General features: G+C 35.3%; 1 protein-coding gene across 1 annotated transcript in view; it reads right to left on the bottom strand.

The window, feature by feature from the left end:
* LOC149786192 (polycomb protein SCMH1-like) overlaps positions 1 to 27,020 on the bottom strand; it is a 59,475-nt gene that overhangs the window by 11,720 nt on the left and 20,735 nt on the right. Inside the window, exons 3-11 of the mRNA XM_089976548.1 lie at positions 26,834 to 26,910; positions 25,127 to 25,361; positions 20,372 to 20,460; positions 16,923 to 17,166; positions 15,215 to 15,478; positions 13,879 to 14,079; positions 9,797 to 9,970; positions 6,515 to 6,646; positions 5,709 to 5,848 (exon numbers count right to left, since the gene is read on the bottom strand). Of these exons, the coding sequence (XP_089832674.1) occupies positions 5,709 to 5,848; positions 6,515 to 6,646; positions 9,797 to 9,970; positions 13,879 to 14,079; positions 15,215 to 15,478; positions 16,923 to 17,166; positions 20,372 to 20,460; positions 25,127 to 25,361; positions 26,834 to 26,910 (1,556 nt within the window). The remainder of the gene's footprint in view (positions 1 to 5,708; positions 5,849 to 6,514; positions 6,647 to 9,796; positions 9,971 to 13,878; positions 14,080 to 15,214; positions 15,479 to 16,922; positions 17,167 to 20,371; positions 20,461 to 25,126; positions 25,362 to 26,833; positions 26,911 to 27,020) is intronic.

The following is a 27,020-nucleotide window of genomic DNA, read 5'->3' as shown; positions in this document are numbered from 1 at the left end:
TTATCTTTGATTTACCTTGAAAATCAACCCAAGACCCCTTTTAAGCCCAACTTTGATTTAACTTGAAAATCAACCCGAGACCCCTTTTTGCTAAGCTTATTTTTGATTTACCTTGAAATCAACCCAAGACCCCTTTTATTAAGCCTAACTTTGATTTAACTCGAAAAGCAACCTGAGAAACTTTTTTGTTATGCTTATCTTTGATTTAACTTGAAAATCAACCCAAGACCCCTTTTATTAAGCCCAACTTTGATTTAACTCGAAAAGCAACCTGAGATCCCTTTTTGTTATGCCTAACTTTGATATAGCTTGAAAAGACAATAAGAGGAAACTAAAAAGAAACCCAACATTTAACTTTAACATGAAGCTTTATTTAGGTGTGGATGAATGCAAGGATGGACATGCAAAAGGATGCTAACCAGCTTGGTATCCTCAGTTTGGGCTAAGGCAAGCTGAACAAAAACAATCTTATATAAAGATTATATATTGAAGCAGAGTGTAATCAATGATTACATAGCTCACATATATTTTTACTAGTATCCAGTCTCCATTGTATATATTATTATATGGAAAATAAGTTCTGATTTAAGTCGTATTGACCCCTTTCCGAAGAACATTTTTGTAATATTTTATGTTGACATTAGAACATTTTAATGATCTTAAAATTTGAAATCTTAACTTTATAATTGGCATTATATAGCCTGCATTGTGCTGATGTATTGTGAAACCACCAATCAACCTACATATTTACCAACCCAGTCACCCACTTAACTACCTACCTATAGAGACAGGGCATAAATGACATAATATAATAAAAAGTACATTCTTATCCATAAAAAGAAAGTGGGCATCATAATATCATAAAAAAGATCACCAGAAACTGAGATTAATGTCATTCTCACATTTGCTATTATTTTGTTTTTTTTTCTCTTAAATCCTGGCTCTTAAAATCTGCTAGACAAGCAATCCCTATAAGCCAGTTTTTAAAACTGCAGTATTTGATTAATTTTGGAGTGACAGCCAGTAGTAGATAGTTAATGCATCAGTAATTACCTTGATTAGCAACTACAACAGTGGCTCCACATGAAAAGCATGTAGCATGCAGTCCACTCACTTAATTCCTACACAGTTGCATATACAGTACAGAGTTACTGTGCTGAGGTAACATCTCACAATATACAATGTAGCATGCAGTCCACTCACCTAATTCCTACACAGTTGCATATACAGTACAGAGTTACTGTGCTGAGGTAACATCTCACAATATACAATGTAGCATGCAGTCCACTCACCTAATTCCTACACTGTTGCTGAGGTAACATCTCACAGTATGTGTGTGTGTGTGTGATTTGGATTTTTAACGTAGCTTTAACAATTTTTCAGTCATATCGCTATGATGTCTGCAGTGTGGCAGTGTTTATAGTGAAGTCCAGCACTGGGGCATCATGGCACAGACATGCAGCATGATGTCCCACCCAGTCACATTATCATGACACCATGCCGACCAGTTCTAACACTAAACTCATAATGCTGAGCACCAAGTGAGGAAGCTGTTAGTACCATTTTTGTAAGTCTTTGGTATGACTCGGCCAGGGATCAAACTCATGACCTCCCACATCCGAGGCGGGCACACTAACCACTAGGGCACCCGAGCGGTCTTTCACAATATACAATGTAGTCATTAATGTGGAAAATTTGCCATTAAATAAACATTAATTGCTACTTCCAACTGCACTGGCCAGAAAGGGCCTAGTACAGATCAACCACTGTGATTATATACAAAAATTTACTTGTATTAGTAAATCACAGGAAAACTACCATTTGGTTTTTAAAGGGTATAGTAGTAACAGATCCATGTATCAACTTTCATGATTGGAACACTTAACACAAACATTTGAACAAAGTCACAGAAGTATGAAAATTAGGTCAAAGAGACCTCTTTTTTGCAAAAAGGATGTATAACTTATCAAGATGCATCCACTCACAATGTTTCATGATTCCAGGTAGGACAGTATGCAAATAATGTGGTCATGATTCATGGTAGGACAGTATGCAAATAATGTGGTCATGATTCCAGGTAGGACAGTATGCAAATAATGTGGTCATGATTCCAGGTAGGACAGTATGCAAATAATGTGGTCTGATGCCAGGAAGGACAGCATGCAAATAATGTGGTCTGATGCCAGGTGGGACAGCATGCAAATAATGTGGTCATGATTCCAGGTGGGACAGTATGCAAATAATGAATGTGGTCATGATTCCAGGTAGGACAGTACACAAATAACGTAGTCATGATTCCAGGTAGGACAGTATGCAAATAATGTGGTCATGATTCCAGGTGGGACAGTATGCAAATAATGTGGTCTGATGCCAGGTAGGACAGTATGCAAATAATGTGGTCATGATTCCAGGTAGGACAGTATGCAAATAAAGTGGTCTGATGCCAGGTGGGACAGTATGCAAATAATGTGGTCTGGTGCCAGGTGGGACAGTATGCAAATAATGTGGTCATGATTCCAGGTAGGACAGTATGCAAATAATGTGGTCATGATTCCAGGTGGGACAGTATGCAAATAATGTGGTCTGATGCCAGGTAGGACAGTATGCAAATAATGTGGTCATGATTCCAGGTAGGACAGTATGCAAATAATGTGGTCATGATTCATGGTAGGACAGTATGCAAATAATGTGGTCATGATTCCAGGTAGGCCAGTATACAAATAATGTGGTCATGATTCCAGGCAGGCCAGTATACAAATAATGTGGTCTTGATTCCAGGTAGGACAGTATGCAAATAATGTGGTCATGATTCATGGTAGGACAGTATGCAAATAATGTGGTCATGATTCTTGGTAGGACAGTATGCAAATAATGTGGTCATGATTCATGGTTGGACAGTATGCAAATAATGTGGTCAAGATTCCAGGTAGGACAGTATGCAAATAATGTGGTCATGATTCCAGGTAGGACAGTATGCAAATAATGTGGTCATGATTCCAGGTAGGACAGTATGCAAATAATGTGGTCATGATTCATGGTAGGACAGTATGCAAATAATGTGGTCATGATTCCAGGTAGGACAGTATGCAAATAATGTGGTCATGATTCCAGGTAGGACAGTATGCAAATAATGTGGTCATGATTCCAGGTAGGACAGTATGCAAATAATGTGGTCATGATTCCAGGTAGGACAGTATGCAAATAATGTGGTCATGATTCATGGTAGGACAGTATGCAAATAATATGGTCATGATTCATGGTAGGACAGTATGCAAATAATGTGGTCATGATTCCAGGTAGGTCAGTATGCAAATAATGTGGTCATGATTCCAGCTAGGACAGTATGCAAATAATGTGATCATGATTCCAGGTAGGACAGTATGCAAATAATGTGGTCATGAGCTAAATGCAAAAACATAAACCAGCAAAGTATGAAATACAGATTATGGTGAACCTCTTTCATTTTAAGAGTGTGGTAGAAAATGCACACCATAAATTTCATGGTTCTACAATAAACAGAGCCTAAAAAATGAAAACACAAAATTTAATCCAAATCAGTGATGTGGAAAATAGAGATCATAATGACCTAATACTGAAATGAGGGCGCAGATGCATCCCAAAGTTTCACGATTCTGTATTGGATACTTTGCATGTGGCATGCCTAAATCCTACGTAGTCATTAGCCAAATGCAGTAAGACACAAAAATGAGAAATGTGGGTCACTGTGACTTTTATTGGTATGGGTAAGTATAAACACAGATGTAAACAATCCCCATATTTAATAATCTGAGCATAAACAGAATACATGCCAACCCCTGGCAAGAAAAAAGTGTAATCCAAGTGGACAAGTTGTTGTTGTTATAGTTGTTGTTGGGTTTAACGCCATTTTTCAGCACACGATAGGCTATACATGGCGGCCAGTATTAATGGTGGAGGAAGAACCCGGCCAAACAACGGAAAGAACCACTGGCCCATGAGAAGCTCCTGGCAAGCTTTCTCACATACCCACATTAGCCGAATCCGAGACTTGAACTCATGCAGACAGAGGCGAGATGGCAGTGATCTGTAACGGAGGGCGCTTTAGACCACTCGGGGCCCCTCCAAGTGGACAAAAAGAGTAATCCGAGCAGAAAAAGAGTAATCCACATATAACATAATAAAATTCAATGGCTAATAAACTTACCAAAAATTTTCAACTTGACTTCAATAATTTCACAATATTTATTGTCACATGAATTTGTTCTCCAATACTGTTGATGCTCAAGTCATTTCATTTTAATATCAGTGTTCACATCATAATTAAGTCACAATAATTTGTCAATTTTTGCAGCAAATATATTATACTTCTCTCTTTTCATAACAAATCTTTAAATTAAACAGCCAAGTACATTGATTATATACAAATAATCCCATATATTCCCTTGTCTTTTCTCCACTGGATACAACCTGTTATGCCAATCGAGCTCTTTTTGCAGCTTTGGCAAAGATTTCTTTAACCTTCCTTTTTGTCACCACTGACTTATTTGGCTCAATTACAATCATTTCTTTTCCTTCTCAATAAGAGTCTTTTTCCTTTCAAGCTAGTGCTCATATTGGCGACATGCAGTGCCAATATTCTGACAGAGGGCTACATCTGTTCTCTCATGCAAAAATTCTTTCTTCTTATAGTAATTAACTGCACTTTTTCCAGATGCCTTCTGAGCTTCAATTTTTCCGTATGCAGCTTCTTTTGTAGGTGCTGTTCCAAACTCTTCCAACCACGATTACAGTAGTTCAGATCTTTCTTGCAGAAGTCACAAAATGCCAGTCCTCTAGCATTCAGTTTTCATATAAACTGACCAACTAAATTTAAATCAAGTTTCTGCTCGTGTGCTAATATATGGAACGAATAATTTACAAGGGTCATGGCGGAATGGGACCGGACAGACCATTTTTTTAAAAACCAGATCAGAGATGATATAAAAAACAGACTATATCAAGAAAAATCTGATTCAAGTCAGGAGAAAAGCAGAATTCCACTTTAAAATGGAGAAAAATCATGTCTGTAATAGAGATGCATACAATTAAATTTAGTTTAATGATTCTATCATGGAGAGCTTGAGATATAAATATAAGAACAAAATTTAATGCAAGTCAGTGAAGCGTGAAATATAAGTCACAGTGACCTAATTTTGTGATAAGGGTGTATCAAGTTGCATCCCCTCACCATGTTTTATAAATCTAGGTATAACAATATATGTAGAGTATAAAAAAGCTTAATTGAATATGAGCTAAATGCAAAAACTTAAACTAAGCCAGTAAAATGTGAAATATAGGTAACAGTGATCTTTCAATGTGATTAGGGTGTGGTACTAATAGATATATACACTCGTACAGTTTCACGATTCTAATATAATCTGAGACAAAGAAAAACTTAGACCACAAAAGTTTGCCAAAAAACCTCTAGCTGGGACACAGATGTTAAAATTCTATAAAAGGTAAATAAAATAAAAGAAAAAATGTAAAATCCTAAAAGACAGTCAAAATTTATCTATATAAACTGCTTTCCCTTAAAAAGTCCAAGATGTTTTTTCTGGTGGTAAGTCATTCTAGTTTCAAAGAAGAGATTAAGCTAAAATGGATGAACATAACAGACATGCACAAGGATACAAAATGTGATCACTGTATCAAGTTTGTGACAAGGTGGGCTAAAAATAATCCCATCTTACATGTTTCCTGAAGAGTTCAGTGTGTGGCACCAAGGCTGGATCTGTGTCACAGATATGCTGAACAACTTCATCTATTGTCCACTCTGATGGAGTGTTGGATAATTTCACAGGACGCGGTGTTTCTACTGTTGTGGAACTGGCTGGAACGGTAAGAAATCATGAAAAACTTCACTAGGAGTTCCAAATCCGATTTGTAAGAAATGCATTATCAACAATTTCTGCCTTGAGAAGGCATGCATTGTCAGTCAAATGGTTGATTTCTGACATTATTTTTTTCTTCTCACTCTACCAATATAAAGTCATTCTGGGACAAAAGTAAAAATAAAAATATTATTCTAATCTTTTATGCAGAAGATTTTATCAACACCTTTAAGTGACAAACAAATTTACAGGCATCATTTAACAAGTTCTAAATCTGGACATGATTTCTGAACAAATATCCTCTCTATTAAGCGAAAAATAAGAAATTTATTACATATATAAGAGTATATGCTCCATGTCACCCTTCATAATTACAAACATTTGATACAAGGATGCATACTTTTTTATCTTTATTCACAGCTAAAATTTAGAATCCAATCTAACATAAAACCCAGAAATCTGAAACGATCCATTTTTGGTACCTGAACAGAAAAAAACAAACAGTACTTTCAACTGAAATAAACAGTGTAATTTCTACAAGAGACCAAACCAAGACTGTCTTTATTTATTTATGAAACTTAATGTAGATGTACTAGAGTTGATGAATCCAGAAATCTAGATCCATCCTAGAAATACAGACAGCTGGCACTGGGATCATGACTCACCTTCAGCCTCAAACGTGGAATAGGATCTCCTCATCTTATGAAACTGTTTGAGTTTTTCCCTTCCCTCCGTTGACTCTGTTGACCATCTCCTCTTACTGGATAGCTTGGCATGGTGAGAGGCATCAGCGTCTTCTGTATCAACAGAGATGGAATTTTATATTAAACACTGCACATGTACCAGAAATGTCAAATACTGAGATTCTGTGCAGCATCTGCCGTCAATTTAAGGATGTCCATTTGTTAAACACTGGTCTAATTCAACTCTTTCACATGTGATATTCTTATTGCTAAGGGTCTAAATAAATATCACTTCAAAATTCAAAGGCTGGTGTGCATTATCTTGTGCTATTCATAATCTATCCCATGGGCTTCCCAAACTAAACATGATTACATTGAAAAGATGGCATAAAATTACCCTCTCACAAGCTGTCCATAAAATAATAGCAGAATGAGTAAATAAAACTTGACAAAATTTGCACAGGTTGAAGATGATAGAATTCTATAAACAAAGAGAAGGATTTGTTCAAGATCATAGACTCATCTAAACTAAACAAAGAGAAGGGTATGCTGAAGATCATAGACTCCTATAGACAAAGAGAAGGATGTGTTGAAGATCACCGACTCCTATGGACACAGAAGGATGTGTTGAAGTCACAGACTCCTATAAAAAATAGAGAAGGGTGTGAAGTAATAAAGGCATAAAATTACCCACTCAAAAGCTGTCCATAAAATAATTGCAGAATACATAAAACTTGACAAACTTTTGCATAGGTCGAAGACGATATACTCCAATAAACAAAAAGATGGGTTAATTTAAGTTCATAGACTCCTCTAGACAAAGAGATGGGTGTGTTGATGATCATGGAACAAAGAGAAGGGTGTGCCATAGATTATAGACTTCTAAAGATAATGAGAAGGGTGTGTTCAAGATCACAGACATCGCAGTGCTTATGACATTCTTTGGAAATGAAATGCATCTAACTTGGAGCAACAAATGATGAGGAACAAAAAGTATATTTTGTTGAATTCTGTCATCAATTTATATCCAGAAATGAAATATATAGGCAAAATCTATTTTCGCAACAGTCAACTTGACCATTGACCTTGGAGCGAATGGCCCTAAAATCAACAAGATTCTTCCTTCTGCTATGGGGAACACATGTACCAAATTGCACTTAAATCTGTTTAGTATGTTATCTATATTTGATTTAATTTAATTTGTTTGTTAGTTGTAATTTTTTATTTTATTCCATTACATGCTATTGTAATGTAATATTGTTTACTGGACTTGACTTTTTTTTAAAGAATTAAGTTCAGTTCTGTCTGACCTGACTTTTTAAAAAACAATTTTCATTGGTAAATACATAATAATAGAAACACTGTATCTAGTTTCTGACCTTGATTCAGAACCAGTGACAATTTTAGTAAACAACTAAAAAAAAAAAAATTATTATTCTTTCTCAGAGTAAGAATTATTAAGTAAGTCAAGGCCATACCTGGATTACTTGATATTTATCATGTAACAAACTTCCATTTCTAGAAGGCTGACCCCTATCTGGGCATCTGTTCTGCATCTTAGTTAGACTTATTACTAATGTTTTGAGAAGGAATAGTCACTCATGCCTTAACACTTGAGACGTCAAGTTGTTTATGTGTCCAGTTTGGGCTAATTATTTTATTTCTTCAAATCATTGAATTTCAAGTGACTGTTTTCCCTGCTAATACTAGTGCTCTAAATTAATTCTTGGACAGGGACATTTATCGAAATTTATACAGAATTAAAAAATTGGAATAATATTTTCTGAGATTGTTGATACTGCAGCACTTCACTGACTATTAATGATGTCATCATCTTCCATTTTGGATTTCATCAGGATTCAAACTCAAGTTACATTCAGGACTTTTTATTACTAGGACTTCTATTTTTTAGTTCCTGAATTATTTTTGGATTTGATTCATAAAACCGAAAGTTTTTTCTTATCATTTCACTTGATATTCTAGTGAAATAAATTATTTGTTAAATTTTACAAAGCTTGTTGTCTTCACTCCTTTCTGTTATATTTTGTAAGAGACTAGACTCGTAACAAGTAAAATTTAGTTTTTACCAGAAGCCAAAATGGACTCCAGTCCATTTGCTTGCCCAACTGCTGAGAAAATAATAAACTATAATGCTGCAAAACTGACCCGACATACAGATCATTCCAAGGTCATACAGACATCTGCTATTTCAGAAATTGGTGTCACATTTTAAAATTTGATTACACATGCTTTTAGATGGCAATTATTGTTTACTTCACTCCCTGTAGACCACTATTCCTCAAAATAACATTATATATTCAACCTGATAAATACATAAAGCAAAATCAACGCTAAAATACGTGGCAATTTTGGACATAATCAACCAAAATTTGTGATCCAGTACAAACAGGATTGAATGTCATGGTATGACGTCACGAATAAGTATGTTTTATAAAAACTGAGAACGACCCTGAATTAATAAAGATTAGACCCATCATCCTCTTTTCTTGATCCATCTTAACAACTGGTTGCCAGTTTAAAAATCCATAGCAACTGATAATATTCATCTTGAAGTTTTGTGATGACAACTAAGGTTCAGTGCATTCAATGATCAAGAATAGTTCAACTAAATTAATGTTAAATTCCAGAACAACAATTAATATTTTATAAGAACTGCAAATATGCTTACATGACAACATCAAGTTACATTTTAATTCAAGTGTGATCATATATTCTGCCATAAAACTGACAAACAAGATTAAATTTCTGTTGAATTCTTTATCCACATGAAAGTCTGTAAATTACTACTCAATCAGTCATTTGTACAAAGTCTGTAAATTACTACTCAATCAGTCATTTGTACAAAGTCTGTAAATTACTACTCAATCAGTCATTTGTACAAAAATTCCTTTTTCTGCAAGTATAAGTCAGCTAGCTTGAAATGGTACACACAACAAATGCATATCTTTCGTTAGTTAGACTGAGTTTCAGGTATTACTAAAATTTTGGGGATCCCCTTGAGAATTGTTACATCTCAAGTTATTGTTGTTCACCTACCAAGGAAACACTAGTACAAGTCTAATGATGCATCAAGCTCCTATTACTTCCCTTCCTGGTGTTACTCAATCACTGCCTGTGCAGCAATATGGTGGCCTTAAGAGGTTAAACTCATAAAAAAAACAATATTGACAGCTTAGGTAGTTATAAGTCATGAAAACGTGCTTCACTCCAAAGTTATGAATTGTTTTAGCCATGGGTTAATACCTGTTTTAACAGAAGATCGAGTGCACTGTTGACAGCCAGAGCTGAGAGGTTGTGAGGTAAAGAAGTGTACACAGCAGCCAAGCTCTTCAATGACTCTCTCTATAAAACTCCAAAATGAAGACACTTTCTCAATTGGAGGTAGCCTCTTACTGTAGTGCTTGTTTCCATGATTGGCTTTAAGAATGAAGAGAAAAAAAAAGAAAATATGAGCTATTAGCAATGACTGCATTACAAAGGGCCCTACTCATAACATTGTCCTTAACAATGAGTGCATCACAACAGGCCCCACTCACAATATTTTCCTTTGTAGAGCTTTAAACAGAGGAACTTGTACCAGGAAACCAAATAAAGGAAAAGGCATTTTGGGGTCATGACTTCTCTAAACAATGTCACATAATGCTGAAATCCAACTCATTTAGGGTTTTCCCATTCAAGGCATCATTAGTATAAAGCTGGATGCCAAATTTTGATGCAATCCCATGAACCTTGGAAAAGTAATGTTGCAAAAACAAAAGTGAATATGATCGACAATGTGGAGCAATAAAGCCTTAAACAGAAATTCAATTTATTTAAGGTCTTAAAACAATAAAATGCATGACAAACGCTGACTGAAATCCAAAACTTTATTAATCTTGCAATCTGGATACCAAATTCATGCGGACACCAGGGGACATAACTCCTGCAACTGATATCAATGAGGGCTGAAATGCAAATCCATTCAAGATCCCATTATTAAAAACCAGAATGTCATATTTGGTTGAAACCCAACAAACCTCTGTAAAGTTATGCAAAGAAACCAGTCTTCAAGATAAGCACTCAGGGCCAATGACTCCAATAAATGTTACTGTGAAATCTTAAGTACAGAGCCATTCAAGGTCTTATTAATATGAAGCCGCAAGCCAAATTTGGTAGTTATACTGCTGTGAAACCTAGGAGAACTGTCAATCTGGCAGAACAACTCCTGTAAATGAAGTCATAAATGCTGTAAATCAAACTCACTCAAGGTCTTTTCAATATGTACATGTGCCCCAAATTTGATCGAAATCCTACGAATATTGGTCAAGTTTAGCAACAGAAATTTAGCCAATATGTGCCCCCAAGTCCTCTAAATGATGACACTGAATGCTGGGAATCAAACTTTATGATGGTTTCATCAATATAATGCCATATAACAAATTTGGTTAAAATTCAACAATTCCCACCAAAGTTACCTTTCTGAGATTAAATATTAGATGGCTGGACAGACAGACATGAGTACAATAGGACTATCAATTTCATTAAGCAGGATCTCAACTATAGTCATGAGAGTCTTGAGGACAGGACACATCCCCATGTCCTGATTTGTGTAAAACAATAGTAATGGAGGTACCCTATGGTACAGCACTTTCAATTCTTGGGCCCAAAAAAATGTGTGAACAAGCTCAATTAGATTCACAAATCAATTTGAGATTTTTTTTTGTTTTAAGTGTTTTAATTATTTTTTAAACATATAATGATAAGTATACAGAATGTACTGAGCACTTCAGCTCAATTAGATCAACAAATCAATTTCGGGAATTCTTGTTTTGTTTTTTTTTTGGGGGGTGGTGAGAGGTGCAAGCTTATTAAACCCGAGTGAAAAGGTGCACCTTATTCCCCTTCATATTACTTATTTCACTACTCATTTTACATACTACTTTCAATTCATATATTACTTATCCCTGTACCCTGTACTCCATTTACATACTACTTTCAATTCATATATTACTTATCCCTGTACCCTGTACTCCATTTACATACAAATTTCAATTCATATATTACTTATGCCTGTACTCTAGTATTCCATTTACATACTACTTTCAATTCATATATTACCTATGCCTGTACTCTAGTATTCCATTTACATACTCCTTTCAATTCATATATTACTTATCCCTGTACCAAGTACTCCATTTACATACAAATTTCAATTCATATATTACTTATGCCTGTACTCTAGTACTCCATTTATATACTACTTTCAATTCATATATTACCTATGCCTGTACTCTAGTATTCCATTTACATACTCCTTTCAATTCATTTATTACTTATGCCTGTACCCTAGTACTCCATTTACATACTACTTTATCTGAACCCTAGTACTCCATTTACATACAAATTTCAATTCATATATGACTTATGCCTGTACTCTAGTACTCCATTTACATACTAATTACACTACAATTTGTTTCCAATGGTAATATATAAAGTGTTAAATCTGTACCCTAGTACTCCATTTACATACTTCTTTCAATTCATATATTACTTATCCCTGTACCCTGTACTCCATTTACATAAAAATGTCAATTCATATATTACTTATGCCTGTACTCTAGTATTCCATTTACATACTACTTTCAGTTCATATATTACTTATGCCTGTACTCTAGTACTCCATTTACATACTACTTTACCTGAACCCTATTACTCCAATTACATACTAATTACACTACAATTTGTTTCCAATGGTAATATATAAAGTGTTAAATCTGTACCCTAGTACTCCATTTACATACTACTTTCAATTCATATATTACTTATGCCTGTACTCTAGTACTCCATTTACATACTATTTTACCTGAATCCTAGTACTCCATTTACATACAAATTTCAATTCATATATTACTTTTGCCTGTACTCTAGTACTCCACTTACATACAAATTACACTACAATTTGTTTCCAATGGTAATATATAAAGTGTTAAATCTGTACCCTATTACTTCATTTACATACTACTTTCAATTCATATATTACTTATGCCAGTACCCTAGTACTCCATTTACATACTACTTTACCTGAACCCTAATACTCCATTTACATACAAATTTCAATTCATATAATACTTATGCCTGTACTCTAGTACTCAGTTTATATACTAATTACATTACAATTAGTTTCCAATGGTAATATATAAAGTGTTAAATCTGACAATTCCAAACTGTAAAAAAAAAAATCTACACAATTTGCTTGACATGTATAGTTGAAATATTTTGAATCGTTTGGCAGTTATGCTTGAAAAACAAAACTGTTCCATTTACCAATCAAAGTATAGCTTTGGCATTGGTGGAAGTGATCAACATCAATCTGGGACATAACATTTCCAACGATAACTCACTGACCCAAAATGCAATGCTTTATCCATCTACTTACTAAAACTGAGTGTTCGATAACACCTTCAGTATTAGCATAATTACTTGACGATACACATCTACCATTGTTAATACTAGAGTAGGTCTGAACCCACACTCACAAGATACAATTTTTGCTTCTTCCTCATATTACTGTGATGTACCAAGTCTGTATATAAATATCATCTACAAGTAGTTTGAGTTGCACCTACAGATCCTCCTCTACATAATCCTGTAACAACACTAAATTAGATACTTATTTTTACCGTTTATATCTATACAAAAGAGAAAACAAAAATTCTGCAGAATGCTACATCTTGCATGCTCCACCATGATTACTATCTTTAAACAATCCATAAAATTTCATGACTGTACACACTACATTATCTAAGGAACTGAGCTAAAACCAGCACTTAACACAAAAAGCTAGAGTACTGAAAGCAGACAAATGTGACCTACTTTCTGCTAATGGTGGAAATATTCTTAAAGATGAATAAATACATCACTCATTTTCATGCCTGTAAATTCAAAAGTGTCAGATAACTGAGCTATCATCTGCTGAGCTAAATGCAACAACCTTATATAATCACTGGAGCTTGTAAAGGCCACTGTGACCTAATATTGCTCATGATCTTTAATATCCATCAATATGAAATAAAAAAAGTTTCATGTCTATATATGGAATGTGTCAGAGATATTGAAAAACTTAAAGTAATTGCTTATGCACAGAAAGTAGGTCACTGTCACCTACCTTTGCTTGTGGTGAGCAGTATCTTTGAAGATGAAGACACCCATCAAGTCTGACGACCATATATAATAAAATGGTGTAAGAGACAGTGTACAAATACAAATACTTAACACTGATACCTACGACCAAGACATCATCAGAAAAATATCAGCATACGTTGCATGTGAGACCAAAAATTAAGTACCTGTTATTGTGACACTGCCCTGGCCTTCTGGCATCAGATTATAAACCACTTTATCTGTCACTGCACAGTCAATACAGCCCTGAATGACCCCATGTAGAACCTGGTTAATGGACCCAGGGCCATACTGTGATGACAGATGGGAGATCTTGTGTTGGTTGAGGTAATGTCCACAGTTACAGCCATGATTCACATAGACGCATACTGAAATGAAAACACAGTTGACACTAGAGCATCTTCCCCCATACCTTTTACATATAATTTTAAACTTTATCCTTTCTAACAAAACCTCTAAGTTTATGATATGACCCAGAACTTGTAACCTTAAATGTGTAACAAATATTGTATGTCTCTGCTAGGAGAGAAAATATATATACGGTCAATGTTTGAAACTGTCACTATAACTGAAATTATAACACACCTGACCATCTGACCTCCCTCCCACACCCCAGGAAATGGGGCCAAAATTATTGTATATCTGATTTTCTGACCATCCTATCCCCCACCTCAACCACAGGGAATGGAGCCCACATTATAGTACATCTAACCATCTGATATCCCCTTCCTCATAACTACATGCCAAGCAAACTAAGAAGTGATTTTTCTTGAAGCGGTTTTGGAGAGATTGAGTGTATCACATTATTTCCGACACTTTTTAAAGGGGCATGGACAATAGAGATAATATCTGCAATGTAGTAAGAAATGTTTTAATGAAAACAAAAGATAACAAAATATATCACTTTTATTAAAAGTTACATATTTCATGATTCTGAATAAAATTTCCTGGCACAAATCGTTGTTTCTGAGGATAAAAAAACATTTACCAAATTTGATGGCAACTTTTGTCACATTCAGCAAACAGTGGCCTATATTGAGGGCATTTTGAATAAGGGGGATCCACACCTAACTGTGTTATAAGCAGGTTTGCAAGTCATTCAGCTGCACTCAAGGGAGTGCTGTATCTTGAGGGCAATTTTCAATGTCTATGATGGAGCCCAATGACTGAAATGTGCGCATGTTAAAAATAATTGAAGCATCTGCATGTATGTTGTCTCTTTGTGTCATAGACTTTCACTCAAATGACACTACTTTAGGAAAGTAGTATTTTCGATCAGTGTAACAGTGACAAATGCTATAGGCATCCTGAATTTGTATATGGAAGAACCCAGGATTGAGTTTCACATCGGACTTCAATAAGATTCCTTTTAAATCAATGTGGATAAATAGAAATTACACACAAAACTATTTCTTTCTTAGCCAAGGATGTCATATACTGCACTGATAAAAGAAAACTTTGTAAGAAACTTTCAGTATATACTAACTTTATAAATGTACAAACCTGTGGCTGTGCTTGGTGAACTTGTATCTGGCTCTGTTACTGTGACATCAGGGGAATTGGCTTCTCTTGGGGACATGGATTTCTCATGGGCAAAGGAACTTGGACTGGTAGGGTTGGATGCTGTGTGACTGGATACGGGACTTTTCTGGGGAAGGCTGTGTGAGGAGATGGTACCATTGCTGCTTGGAGGGCTAAGGGCTAAGGGAGAGGGCGGCTCTTTGCCAGGCTTGCCTCCCTTGAACTTTGGTGTACTACCCACCGCCCCTGTGGAAGTGATTATAACATCACATTACTTAATACTAATAGCTATAAGTATCATAATCTTAGTCATAAATACTTTAGGGCATGGACTGGCCTTACAAATGAAAATTTAGTAAGTGGTCATTAGTAGACAACCTTTACATTTATATGATAAATATCACCTCTAGTTCTTTGTTCATCAGACATAAAATTTATCAAGCTTTTAAAATGTTATGGTCCTTGCTGCTTGTACATGATTGTTAACATTAAATTTTTAAACTAATGAAAAAACACAAATAATATTCACTGAACAGTGTCTTAGATTACAATTCTACCAATCATTTCCAAGAGTCCATGTCAAATAAGTAATGGACACAGACTACAGCAGTAGTGCCTGCCCAACTGTGTCACAAACAGAACAGACAAAAGATTTACGTGTTACCTTTCCTACAGCATACATGGTTCCAAAATTAGAATATGAAAATAATCATACTTTTTTAGCAAACATAGTCATTTTTTCTATTTTCTATACTTCCACTTCTAACTGCAGTCTTCTGCCCATCATCTCTGCTGGCAGCAGAAGCAACCATCATGACGATAATGACAGTGTTCATTCAAAATGTTCAGAATGCAAAATTACACAAGCTATCCATAATTTATCTTTACTGCGATAAAATTTCATTGACAGATAAAAATGAAGCTGAAACTACAAGCCATTCTTTGCAATCAATTTAAGATACTGTAACAAATTACTCACAATGAATGAGGGAAAGTAACTTGCATAAGTATTTCCTATGGTAAATTTTTAATGTGTAAAACCAAAGTGTAAACAGAAAATGCCACATGATTAAAGAAACTGATTGAAACTCCATTTTTAAACATGAACAAGTTTTCAATTCCAGTCAGGTTTTAACTTCCTTGAAAAAAAGAGTGCAATCTTTTGGGGTCAACTTTCTACAGCATTGCTAATAATAACTTCAATAACAATTTACCATTACATGTGTTATAGATGAAATGGTTCACATTACTACAAGGTAATTTCAATATGTCCATGGCTAAAATCTTAAAATAATTGTAAGCCTAGATTTGTAAGTTAAGGCCCAACATTTTCATTCAGGTCATGGACTGTATCAAGTTATGTTGTAAGCTAATAAACAGCCAGCCATTTGGAGTGATGTTCAGTATTGAAGGGACTGATGATTAAGTTACTGAATTTTCACGTTCATTTCTTTCTAAAAACATATGCCTGTATTTAAATTATTTTTACATCTTATGACACAAAATCCCTTCACAGTGTTCTCATCAGCAAACAGATTTAAGGCTTTCGACATTGACAAATCACAACACTGTTGCCATCAACTTTTACAAAAATGTGGTATTTCTTTTTAAACAATCATGCTGTAACCCAACTTTAATTTTAAATTTGTGCTGGATACTTCAAACGTAACTTGGAGGATTCCTTCCTAACCTTTCTGTCCTGGAGGCTGGAGAGAATGATTCATCTGTTTACAGTAATTAACAGGGAAGATTTCTCGAGAGTCATATCGGCACCAGTAGTCAAATGCTCCCCGCCATCCATCAAAGGTAACATGAATCTGATCCCCATTAACAGACCCAATAGTAGCTGGGCAAATCAGTTGAGGGTTCTTTCTGTCCACTGCCTCCAATTTCATTCCAACTTGAAACTCGTTCTTCTTCGGGCTTACTGGCTCCTATGAAATTACAATGATATTCTGACTTTTGTACAACAAAAACAATAAATATATAAATTTATCTTCAACTCACTTCAATGCACTCTGACATGTTAATGATCTTGGCCCCATGATTACTAAGGGTCTTACTTGATCAACATGTACTGTGTAGCTGTTACTGTCATGGTGGCAAAATTCTGCACATCCAACTGTTGCAAACTATCCCCTGCATTTAAAATTATACTATTTAACAGAGGACAGAGTCGACATTAAGGCCTTTAATGTGGATAGTAATGACTTTAATGTGGACAGTAATGACTTTAATGTGGATAAGAGACTTTAATGTGGATAATAAATACTTTAATGTGGATAGTAAGAACTTTAATGTGGATAATAAAGGCTTTAATGTGGATAGTAATGACTTTAATGTGGATAATAAAGACTTTAATGTGGATAATAAGAACTTTAATGTGGATAATAAAGACTTTAATGTGGATAGTAAGAACTTTAATGTGGATAATAAAGACTTTAATGTGGATAGTAAGGACTTTAATGTGGATAGTAAGAATTTTAATGTGGATAATAAAGACTTTAATGTGGATAGTAATGACTTTAGTGTGGATAATAAAGACTTTAATGTGGATAGTAATGACTTTAATGTGGATAATAAAGACTTTAATGTGGATAATAAAGGCTTTAATGTGGACAGTAATGACTTTAATGTGGATAATAAAGGCTTTAATGTGGATAGTAATGACTTTAATGTGGATAATAAAGACTTTAATGTGGATAATAAAGGCTTTAATGTGGATAGTAATGACTTTAATGTGGATAATAAAGACTTTAATGTGGATATAATAAAGACTTTAATGTGGATAATAAAGACTTCAATGTGGATAAAAAAGACTTTAATGTGGATACTAAAGACTTAATGTGGATAATAAAGACTTTAATGTGGACAATAAAGACTTTAATGTGGATAATAAAGACTTTAATGTGGATGATAAAGACTTTAATGTAACATTTTAAAAATAAAAATATCAAGATCTGCATGCAAGGAATTTATATGCTGGACAGTGTACCAAATAACATAAAATAGGACATGAATATTTGTTGATGCTGGCTCTAGTTGTAGACGGCAAGCACTATTAACAGAGATTAACAGAATGTCCATACGTTGCTGGCCATAGAGCACAAAATAAAAGTTATGGTCTAAAAATGTACAAAATAAAGAATTATAAATAAACTTTAAGATAAATTATCCAAATAAATATAAACATGTAGCACTACAAGATAAAAGAAAACATACGATGATGTTACAATTCTGTTGTTGTTGTTGTTGTTGTTGTGAGGTTTAACACCATTTTTCAGCACATGATAGGCTATGTATGGTGGCCAGTATTAATGGTGGAGGAAGAACCCGGGAAAACCCTGGGAAGAACCACCGACCCACGAGAAGCTACTGGCATGCTTTCTCATATACCCACATTGGCCGAATACTTACAATTCTGTAAAATGTGAATAAAATAAAGGTAAAAAGATCCTTAAAATATTGGCTCAAATTATCTTAAATAAGCCACATTTCTTCAAACAGTCCATTATTTTTTCTGTTGGTATATCACCATAATGGTTCACAATTGTGATCACAAAAACAAACTTTCATCTTACAGTGTGTAAATGAATACACTAGACAAAAATGTGTTCTACTATCAGTGGGCACTGTTAGAGTATGCACTCTCCACCCTTCATGAGGCATGCATGAGTTAAGTTTGTTTGTTTGTTGTGGGGTTTAATGCCATTTTTCAGCACAAGATAGGCTATGCATGGTGGCCAGTATTAGTGGTGGAGGAAGAACCCAGGAAAACCTCAGGAAGAATCACCGCTCCACAAGAAGCTACTGGCAAGCTTTCTCACATACCCACATTGGCCAAATTCTAGACTCGAACCCATGCAGACAGAGGTGAGATGGCAGTAATCCGTAACGGAGAGCACTTTAGACCATTCGGCCACCCGCATGAGTTAAGTACAACTGTCCTATATGCAATCAGTACATTATCACCATATTGTTGTGACTTTCTACCAGATACTGTTTTCCAAGGATAAGTCTGATGTTGTGATTTCTACCAAACAGACACTATTCTCCAATGATAAGTATGATGTTGTGATTTCTACCAAACAGATACTATTCTCCAATGATAAGTCTGATGTTACAAAGTTCGTTTTTGCCAATTCATTCAGGAAATGGAATCATCCGCTCGGAATATGAAGACTCCAGGCCAGCATTGCCTGCTTTATCTGCTCTTTATCTTGATTACATACAAGATAGACAAAATAACAGCATACTTTTTCCATATTATATGGTTAAATCATGTTTCTGTAAGATTTGAGATATTGACAGGTGGTTAATTTGTTTAGGTTTTGCAAGGTTTTCATTGTGGAAAGGGAATCTGAAAAGATGGTGAAATTTGTTTTGAAAGGTTTCAAGGAAGTTCAAAGATGGCTGTAATTTCTGCAGTAAGAATGGAGGCTTTATATAATAACAACTTGAAATTTTATCATGGTGTATTGAAACAGGAGCTGCAACCATATCTCCATCTTCTGAATCATCTTTATACAGGAACATATGACCATGATATGTGGTTCTAATTTCAATGTATTTACTTGGTAAAAATGAGAGGAATGGTCATGGACTTTTTAAACTGCCAAAGATCAAATATTACTTTGGATGGTTTTTATAATCATGATTGCATCACAGTTGCAGCGAATTTTGCAGTATTGGTAATATTGATTTTTTATGCTTCTAGATTGGTCAAATTTGTATGCTAGAAAGGTGGAATGAAATCTGTTTTCTGAGCAAACAAGTCTTGCATACAAAATGACAAACAGACAGGAAAAATAAGGAAACTAATTCAACAGAGGACTTTGGCCAATGTTTGATCGGTTAGGATTCTAATGGCTCAGTGACAGCATGAACCCAACCTACACCTTTCTGGTCACATGTCAAACATCTGAAACACAGCTCTCTTCAATGAAGTACACAAAAGCCTTCCAGCAAAAGATACTACCTGATATTAAGGGACTGGTCATCTTTGGAGTTTGACTCCAGGCTGTAAGTTTGCTGTTATACAAAATACATAGTTCTCAGTAATTTGGTTGCAGTTAGTATTTTGGTGTCAGGAGTTTGTTATTGTAAAAAAAAGTTCGTCAACCACCAAGTCAGACCTACCTTTTTGAAGCAACTTTCAGGAGCAATAACAGCACCATTCAGAGTTCTTTGCATAAATGACGGCCATGATGAGGGATTTCTGCTAAATCCTGAAAAAGTAAAATCAATATTGTGCTGCTAAATACAATTCACACAAAAAAGGGATCTTTAATGACGGGGGTCCCCTTCAAGAACAGTCCCACCCACCAGGAGCCACCCACTTTGTACGGCCAGAATCCCTTAACATAGACGAGTTTGTGTTTCAAAAACACTACTAAAGAAAGGCCACCCCTTTAACATGGCTAGCGGCCAGCATATTAGTGAAAACCTGTAAAAATGTACCCCTTACCAGCATCCACATTTTATTTTAATATGTGTCCAGTACCAACAATTAATTTAAACATCAAGGAAAGTAGTCAGATTATCTCTACCGATGTCTGTTTCCCAATGTCAGGTTTTCGTTACTGAAAGAACTGTTGGCTAAAGTACATGTACCACCAAGGTTAATATTATATCATTATCTATAAACACTGACATTTACCGGAAATGGGGTTAACAATGTATTAATATCATTTTGGGCTTCACACAGTGGTTGAGTTTTTTCTTTGATGATTACAACCGGATGCAATTGTCAGCATAGCTCAATACTAATTTTGTGTATAAACACACAGAGAAATTAATCTTGAACAAAACAGAGTATCAGACAAAGACTGAAAAATCAAGTGACAATACATGTATCAATGTATAAACATAGCATTTCGTCTACTCTTCTAAAGTTTCGTCGGCATAATTAAATTGCAATAATGTACAATTAGCAACAAAGGAATAAATGGTTGCAAACGTTTACAAGTGATCTCGTAAACAAAGAATACTTTAAAAGAAAAAGTAAAAGTTATTCAACTTGATGACAAGGAGGAAAGTTCAAGAATTCTTGCCCAAAAAATTTTGTTGGGAAGACTAAAAAAAAACCATCATAACAGGTAAGAATATTCTGCAGCAGTCGGAAAATGTATTAAATGGAAAGAGAATTATTTTAAAGCAGAGCCATCAATGTATCAAGATTTAAATGTCGTTTTTGAATGGTACCCCACTCACATTTAAAGCTTAAGAATAAGAATTATTAATGTATGTTAACTTGAAATAAGTCTTTTCTTAAGACAAAAAGAACCTTTCAATAAAAAATGCTACTATTAAATGAAGATATGCAATGCTTTTAAGTTATGTGTAGCTTTCTTACTACATACACATAAACAACACATATACATCTCACAAATAAAAAAACCTCTGGAAAGACCACACATCTTATGTGGCCACTTTCCCCAGTGCAGGGGAGGGGGGGGGGGGGCACCTCTATAAGAGGGAGATCACTGTAACAGCAGTTTATGACAGCTTTGAATCATATATGAAACCAGTCTTTATACCAGGATAATGTTTCAATTCCATAGAGATCCTCACTACAGCAAAAGTATGGTACCATACATTATGCATAATGAAAGATTAATTACCTAGACTTACAGGGTTCTCAAAGTGCCATTGTGTTACAAAGAATATCATGCAATATTGAGACACTAATGGACAAAAAAGATGCACGCGTATCCTCTAGATTATACAAGACAGGAAGCAGTTGCTGGTGCCAAACTATATAAAACAGAAAACCTGGGCAGGTGCAAACCTAGACGAGACATGAACCTGAGGTGGGGTGCAAAATTATACAAGACAAGAAGCAGAGGCGGGTGCCAAACTATGGGCTTAAATTACATGACTGATGTATAATAAACAAAAACTACTTAAAACCGTGAGCACTACATAAAAAATATAAAGCAGGGGAAAATACATGGCAGGACTAAGACTCCCTGACCCTAGACATGGTGCTCTACCACATTAGCTGTCTGAGCCAGACCTGACCCTAGACATGGTGCTCTACCACATTAGCTGTCTGAGCCAGACCTGACCCTAGACATGGTGCTCTACCACATTAGCTGTCTGAGCCAGACCTGACCCTAGACATGGTGCTCTACCACATTAGCTGTCTGAGCCAGACCTGACCCTAGACATGGTGCTCTACCACATTAGCTGTCTGAGCCAGACCTGACCCTAGACATGGTGCTCTACCACATTAGCTGTCTGAGCCAGACCTGACCCTAGACATGGTGCTCTACCACATTAGCTGTCTGAGCCAGAACAACCTTTCTGACTCTCTTGCCTGAAGGGGAATATACACATCTAGCCTGGCCAGCTAGGAAACTGTTCTTTATGGTTGTTATGAATAATTTTCCACATTTCACAGGTACTTCTGCTTCAAAAAAAGATGTTCATTAAAACAAGCTGTCCGAGTTTCACTTCCTTCAATCACCATTCTGCTGATGACAATACCTGATTTCCTATCTGTTCCATAATGCTGCACTGGGGCAGAGCCGGTGCAAGGTAATGTGATGTCTGGTAAAAAAAACATATTTGGCATCCATCCACCCCCACCCCAATAAAATATTAAAATATCTGTAGACAAGAAAATTTGTAAGAAATTAATGTTAGTTATGATCAAACAGTAAGATTTTTATATGAAGAAAAAACAATGGTTTTGTTTCATGTTAGCTCACTAGTCTGATTTTTCACCCCTTTATGTCTCCAATTTGGAGCTTCACAGAAAATTACTCCCTGTGCACGTGCACTGCTCACACCAGCCCTGATTAGACACTGAGACCATCAATGCCATAGTCTGCTTGTTCAGACAGACATAGTTTGATCAAATAAGCATCCTTACTTTTTAATTTCTTTTTAGATTATTATTTATTTAATTTATCTTAACCCGTAAAGTGCTATATAGTTTTGATGCACAAGATCTGAATTGCTAGAGAAAAGAAATAAAAACAGAATTGAGAAAGATGTCAAACTCTGCACCTTGAAATAATGCTACCAAGAAAACATAAGATAGGAATTTCAGTGAGGTTCTGGCTACCAAGAAAACATAAGATAGGAATTTCAGTGAGGTTCTGGCTAAAGGCTCCAGCTTATTCAAGACCAATGAAAGATTCTACATGTAAAACAAAGTGAGTAGTCTCAACTGATTCAGGTCAAAATTGGCCAGCAGGTCAGATTTGTCCTTATTGTGGCCTATATTCCCACTACCTTGATGTCTCAATGTGTCAGAGATAATAGAGTGGTAGCCATTGTTAGTAATAAGAGCTAACATTTTCTCCAAAACAAAAAGCCTGCAAAAATGGTTAGGCTGCTGAGAGATATTAATATTCAAAGGAAAATATATGTACCCCTGCCACAGTCCCTGAACACACACCACATTCCTGTGTAAGCCTTTAAAGTTGTTGGTTTCCTAGATCATGAGATTCTCTCCAGGACTGAAGGTTCTAATTTCTTTCCCAACAAGGTTTTCTTTACAATAGCCTGGCACAATAGAGAAGCCTGTCCTGACAGTGAAAAAAACACAAGCAACTCCGGCTGTATTCATTGAGCAGGTTGGGCCTCAACAGGATATTAAAGTGGGCATCTATCTATAGACGATGCAGATAGTCCACCCAAAACCTAATTCACTTTGCAGTTAGTTACATCCCCTTATTTTCTTTATTATCCTCAGTATCAGAACACAAGGGGATAGATGTATCCCTGAAACATGTGCCAACTGACTCATAGCGCATCCACAGTCCAGGCTTCTGTGTCCAAAACTGGAGAGATGAAGTTGGGCAGTTTGTGGTACCAATTCATCGTAAAAAGGTCTATCACAGAAAGACTACAGTTTCCAGTTCCAATAATCTAATATGCTTCAAACCTTTAAAAGTAAATATCATTTCTATCACTAGCCATCCTTTTCTGAATGAAATTGTCATCTCAATATGAACCATGTTGGGGGTTGGCCATTTGGGTTTTCTAGGTAACCTCATATTTTAATCAGGCATGTGTAAAACTTCCTTGATGAATGCAATATTTAAAACTATGACAAAATGCTTGTACCATAGTCCAATGTACCAATAAAATTTAGTTAACTTATAATAAGCCAAAATACCTTGATGCATAAACAGCAGCTGACTGAACAAAAGACATGTCACAACAAGCACATCAAACCTCTACCAGTGGCACAACTTATATCACAACAGTATCTCTACCACTGAACCAGTAGGGCCATATGCATGCAGCCTAGAAGAATCAATCTGTTCCCATATTTAGCACAAGATTTTCAAGATGGATGCCATGGCAGTCTTACCTGATGTCAAATTGCCCCTTTTATATATAGGACCAAGCAGAGATTACATGAAGTCTTTTTAGTTAAAATTCCTATGACAATATGAACATCCACTTAGGAGAGAGCAGTGATTATAAGATTTTAAGCTAGATAAGTATTATTTTGATTTTGATCAACTAGACAAAAGAAGAAATCTTCCTGTGAAAACCCAAGTTGATATGATTCATTTAGTAGTAGGCAAATGTTTTTCAAGATGGCTGCCATATAGGATATCCAAGTGTCACCAATATCATCTTAAAACCAAACATTTGAAAAGTTTCATCACAATCCTCACAGTAGTTTGGGAGTAGCAATAACAAACTTGTGCTAACACATGCCAGCTAAATGGCCAACACGTAAGTCCTTCTGATCTATGACCAGTAACAACACATGCAACCTTTCTACCAATTACTTAAGCATTAATTAAATCCAAGATGCAGTAAAAGTCCAAATTATGAAAACCTTTAATGATTTGTGTACAGTCAATATGAAATAAAGTGGATATTTTCTTGTTTAAACATGAAATGAGAGCAAAAGAAACTAACCTAATGGTGGCTGTAATAGCCCTCCTTGCTTTTCACAGTATCCTATTGTATGTAGGTCTCCAGAATCTACCAGCCTCCAAAAATCATTCTTATTATCACTGCCATCTAGCCGAAGCCGTAGCCTTGACCCCTGGATCCCCACCACAGTGGCCACACACATTGATGTCAGGTTCCGTGGATCTGCTGCCTCAAGCTTCATTCCAATTTTGAACTCATTTACGGGTGGCTCTGGCCACTGCAAATTGAATATACAACATTTAACCTTCTTCTCCAACCATATTCCAGTGAAAACACGAGAAACAATGAAAACATACCGGTTGATTCAAGACTCAGATTATAAATAAATTACAAGTTATTTATTTGTGGATAATTTCATGTAGGTTCTCTCAACTTAAGATTGATCTACAAATAAGACAAGGCACTTGAATGGGCTTGATTTTAAGCTTTCCTTTCATTCTCCGACATCAACCTAACTGTATATGCAAATACGATATGGCATTTTAAGTTTTCCTTTCATTCTCCGACATCAACCTAACTGTATATGCAAATACGACATGGCATTTTAAGTTTTCCTTTCATTCTCTGACATCAACCTAACTGTATATGCAAATACGACATGGCATTTTAAGTTTTCCTTTCATTCTCTGACATCAACCTAACTGTATATGCAAATACAACATGTCATTTTAAGTTTTCCTTTCATTCTCTGACACCAACCTAACTATATATGCAAATATGACAGGGCATTTTAAGTTTTCCTTTCATTCTCTGACATCAACCTAAATGTATATGCAAATACGACATGTCATTTTAAGTTTTCTTTTCATTCTCTGACATAAGACTAACTGTATATGCAATAAAAAGATTCCAGACTATATTTCTTCAAAAACAGTGTCCAATTTCAAAACAAGTGAACCATATTCAGGCTGACAAATATGCATGTAATGAAACTACTTAAATAATAATCAAAACTTACAACAGTAGACTGTATGCACACCCATTTTTAATAGTTCTGTATGTAGACACTAACAGACATGCCCATCACATGGAAATTAATCATGTCATTCAACACGACTCACTGATCATGAAGGTAAACTATTTATGCTCACTGATCATGAAGGTAAACTATTTATGCTCACTGATCATGAAGGTAAACTATTTATGCTCACTGATCATGAAAGTAAACTATTTATGCTCACTGATCATGAAGGTAAACTATTTATGCTCACTGATCATGAAGGTAAACTATTTATGCTCACTGATCATGAAGGTAAACTATGCTCACTGATCATGAAGGTAAACTATTTATGCTCACTCATCATAAAGGCAAGCTATTTATCAAGTGTGATAAAATGATTGTGAGAAAAAAAAAATCATAAATGTAGACACAAGCTTTCTATTTTGGATTGCTGTGACCTTAGTATTGAAGGTATGAATGCATGTATATTGTTCCACAGCACATCAGCATAATTGTCACAAACATAATAAGCTGATGGACCTAAAGATATATGAAGAACTTCATACATGATACACTTCACCATAAAGCAGGTGTAAAGAAAATAAGAAATCTGTGGTGATTATTGTGTGATTATGGACTATTCTGATGACGATAGATGTAACAAGTTTTTAATCAAAAGTTAATGATAGATGGATGAACAGACAATTTAACTAGTCTCATCTTCTGTGACAATTGCCGATAATAAATACCTGTTTGAAGCAACTTGCAGGTGCTATAAGAGCATTCTCATCACCCTTGAGGTATTCCTCCCATGAAAAGTTACTCCCTGAAACAATAACACAAAATTTATTTTATTTAAAATATTATTGTGGCAACAAAAAAATGAATAAATAAATAAGGAAGAACAAGAGCTCCTTGAAGGGGCTGATGATCAAC

This window comes from Sinohyriopsis cumingii, chromosome 12 (assembly GCF_028554795.1).
Source record: "Sinohyriopsis cumingii isolate HCF-2022 chromosome 12, ASM2855479v2, whole genome shotgun sequence".
NCBI lineage: Eukaryota > Metazoa > Mollusca > Bivalvia > Unionida > Unionidae > Sinohyriopsis > Sinohyriopsis cumingii.
The sequence above is the reverse complement of the archived record's forward strand: the minus strand, read 5'-3'. Positions and strand labels throughout refer to the sequence as shown.